General features: G+C 35.9%; 1 protein-coding gene across 1 annotated transcript in view; it reads left to right on the top strand.

Moving 5' to 3' along the window:
* The window catches only part of LOC119594281, a 39,564-nt gene extending 38,081 nt beyond the window's left edge, over positions 1 to 1,483 (top strand). Inside the window, exon 3 of the mRNA XM_037943346.1 lies at positions 1 to 1,483. This exon is cut by the window's left edge and continues 115 nt beyond it. Within this exon, the coding sequence (XP_037799274.1) occupies positions 1 to 640 (640 nt within the window). The 3' untranslated portion in view covers positions 641 to 1,483.
* Positions 1,484 to 3,923: the final 2,440 nt, after the last annotated feature.

The following is a 3,923-nucleotide window of genomic DNA, read 5'->3' as shown; positions in this document are numbered from 1 at the left end:
TTTGAAAAGGAGGGAAATTCAGTTGGAAACAGAGATAGCAGAGGAAGAACGGCGCGAACGCGTACGAACTACGAGAGGAAGGATACAGAATATTTTTGGACGCACCAAGAGAAAGAAGCAACGACATGAAGAACCTCCACCGTCAGCTGCCTCCTTCCCTGCGTCTTCACCCTCGTCATTGTCATCTGGCCTCTTCACCATCAGCAGCGAGAGTCTACCTTCGGCTGACTATTATGCTCAGGCTTCAACATCTAATGGGCAGAGTCACCACCCAGTGCCTTCAAGACATGTAACCTCACCCTCAGATTCTGAGTCTTCACACTCAGACTACTCGTCCAATTTCCTGCCAACACCGACTTCTAGCAGGTCATCCTCTGTTTCCTCAGCGGATTCTACTGCGAACTGTAACTCGGCAGCGCCTCCACAGCTGGATATCACATCTGCTGAAGGCGGGAATGCAGAGGAATTGCTTTCTGTAAGCCGAGGATTAGCTTCAAGGCCCTGCACAGGTCGATCTGTGTTGTCGCGACCAACAACCTCTATCAGCACAAGGTCTCTGCCTCCTCCGCCACAGCTGCAGAGGAAAACCAGCCTACCTGGGGCGCTGTTGGAGTCCGAAGATGAGGAGAAAGAGGATTAGTAATGCTGTTGTCATTGTTGATGGATAACGGCGAAAAAAACAGATTGCTAGCACTTTGGTGCTGAGTCAATGGTAGTTACTGCAATGGCAATGAGTAGTGTGGTGTTTGGTAGTTATATAAGCTTGCATGTTGGTAGGTCTCATATGTATGTATTTTATATTTATTATCATTATTATTATTATTATTATTATTATTATTATTATTATTATTGTTGTTGTTGTTGTTGTTGTTGTTGTTATTATTATTAATATATTTTTTTCCAAACACCACATCCTGATTTCGGTGATTAAATATCATGGATATGACTATGACTATTGTCATACTGATGACGTGCAATGAAATAACTACACTAACCTTATTTATCGTGTCGCACTTCTGCAGTTGCAAATTAATTTTGCATTATTAATTGCGCTGAATCGAGTGCATTGAATGTTTATGTTTCTAATATGTTTGTATTGTCTCATATAAGTGTCACACTTGCAACACAGTAGAGCAGAATAAATGATAATCAAAAAGTTGTTTGAATGTGGAAAAGTTGTGGCCTAGATTTTTTTCTCAAAGATTTGCTATATTATTAGCCACTGTACAAATTACTGTATATATCATTTAAAGCTATTTATGGTATGCAAAAAATAAGAATGTTTGGTACATCTGTTTAGAGCTTACCTGTCTTAGTTTCTGCTGTCTGTGATTTTCATTTCTGCACTTCACTGTCATGCAACAAAAAGTCAGGTCGGCATTGATGTAGAAACTCTCCGAACACTCAATCCTCCTGCTCTGTACCTCCACAGCAAAAAAAAAAAAAAAAAAAAAAAAAAAAAAAAAAAAAAAAAAAAAAAAAACTAACAACAACAACAACAACATTGGCTCAGTATGAGTACTTCCTGATCTTTTGAGCTGTCAGATACTTTCAGTGAAAATAGAAAATATTTTTGCAACACCCAAAAAAACGGACAAAATTACTCGTCCATATTTCTCACATATCAAAACATTGGTCAGAGTCCCTTTGCTCACATAAACAGCACGAATCAGTGAGTCTTTCTCAGCCAAAGTGCAATAAGTATGTAGTCTATCGACTTCCCGACTGAATCAGCACTGGTAGAAAATCACATGAACACTAAAAATTCACAGAAATAAGCCAATTAAGTAAAAAAAATGTAATCCGTCTCTCTTATATTTAGTGAATCAACACATGTCAAAAACAATATAACTGAATTAAACTGTATTAAAGTTAAAAGATGAAAACAAATGACGTATATATATATGTAATATTAATATGTAAAAATATATATAAATTATTAATTAAGATAAACAATACGTATATATATATATATATATATATATATATATATATATATATATATATATATATCAACACACACACACACACACACACACACACACACACACACACACACACACACACACACACACACACACACACACACACACACACACACACACACACACACACACACACACGCACACGCACACGCACACGCACACGCACATTCGTGTGTGCATGCTTGCGTGTATGTGTATGTATGAATGTATATATGTATGTATGTATGTATGCATACATGTATGTATATAAACACACACACATGTGTATATATAATAGTTGATTTATATGTATGTGATTAGCACCAGTTTCGCGAAGAGTAAGTGTAGAGCCTAGGTCTACAAGCAAATACAGTAAAAAAAATTTATCGGTATCAGATGATTCTGACATATCTCCGCGCTGCTGATTCTTATCAAATTTTTATTGTGATCATGTGTGCTATTGGATAAAGAAGTATTTATTGCTGAATTTAAACATTTGTATATGTTAAACACCTACATACGGAAATGTTTGTGATCCATTGTAACTGGCAGTTTCCCTTGACATCTGCCCAACTTACAAAATGCCAAGGACCTCTCTGTTGAAATTTTAGAAATGGATATCTAAAACAGGTCATACATGTATGTCTTATAACTGACAATAACATGAGCACGATGAATATATGGATTATCTTTTTGGATCCAGAATGCCCTGGTTGGAAGTCCTCATGTGGTAGAGCAGCTTTGCCGCTGCCATTGTAGACGAGTTTGGTTTTGAAGCCTTGTTAAAGGAGGCCGTCAGTTACATCTTTGGGTTTGGGGACCCTTGGATGTGTAAATAGATATACTAATGGATGGATTTATGTATCACATATATTTTATTTTATTATGCTGAACACTTACAACAGAAATAAACAATCTAGTAATTTATTTAGTAGTTTCAATACCTATATATCAGCCTATAAGAACTGACTGCCCTTCGCAGCTCAAAATGAATGTAAACAATAAAATTGTTGGTGCGATGATATTACCGGAAATTAGCTGTGATTTGCATACAGAGCGGTTTATTACAACAAAATTATCGCAGATTATGTGTTTATAACTGGTTATTTTAAATAAATAAGAATAGTTGATTTAACTACTTCAGGAAATATGAATAGCTTTGATCGCATTTCATACTTACGGAGCAAGTGCTTTCTAAAAAAAAAAAAAAAAATCTTTAGATAAGTTATCTGTCCTGTAATGCCTGATCATGAGACAATCTTTCAAAGACTAAAGGGCATATCGAAATCTATAATTATGCATGATATTGATGCCCAGATAAATGGATTGGATTGATGTTATACAGGGTGTATATGGAGAGAATACCGAGGGAAGCGGGGAAATGTAGTAGAGGAGAAAGGTCAGCGGCATAGTTTCTTACAGAGGCATTCTGCATTTGTGTTACGAAAGACTGTCAGGAACCGCTACTACTGATATTTATTTCAAATAATACTTTATGAATTTTTGCATTGTGATACTTAATAGATACAAAATTTGTAATGTGAGAGTAGTCATCACGGGAATCTAATCAGTAAGATTCAAAAGGAACAGTAACTGTATCAAGGAAGAGAATGTATTGATGGAATAACTATCTGTTCTTGCGCCTTCAAGGTCCATTCAAGGTCCAGTGTCTTCGCAAACACTTGTTCTAATTTTCAAAGTAATCTGTTATTTAAATGATTAGCGCGACCGTATTAATTATTAATCTATCATTATTGATATTTATTGGTTGCAAAATCTCGGCAAGTGTAAAAATAAGTCTCCCAATACTTCCCCATCTTCCCATTTGACATCCCAGCCTCTTTTTCCCAAAACAACAACAGTAATGATGATGATGATGATGATGATGATGATGATGATGATGATGATAATGATGATGATGATGATGATGATGATGATGATGATGATGATGATGATGAT

Source organism: Penaeus monodon, chromosome 3 (assembly GCF_015228065.2).
Source record: "Penaeus monodon isolate SGIC_2016 chromosome 3, NSTDA_Pmon_1, whole genome shotgun sequence".
NCBI classification, from domain to species: Eukaryota; Metazoa; Arthropoda; class Malacostraca; order Decapoda; family Penaeidae; genus Penaeus; species Penaeus monodon.
The sequence above is the reverse complement of the archived record's forward strand: the minus strand, read 5'-3'. Positions and strand labels throughout refer to the sequence as shown.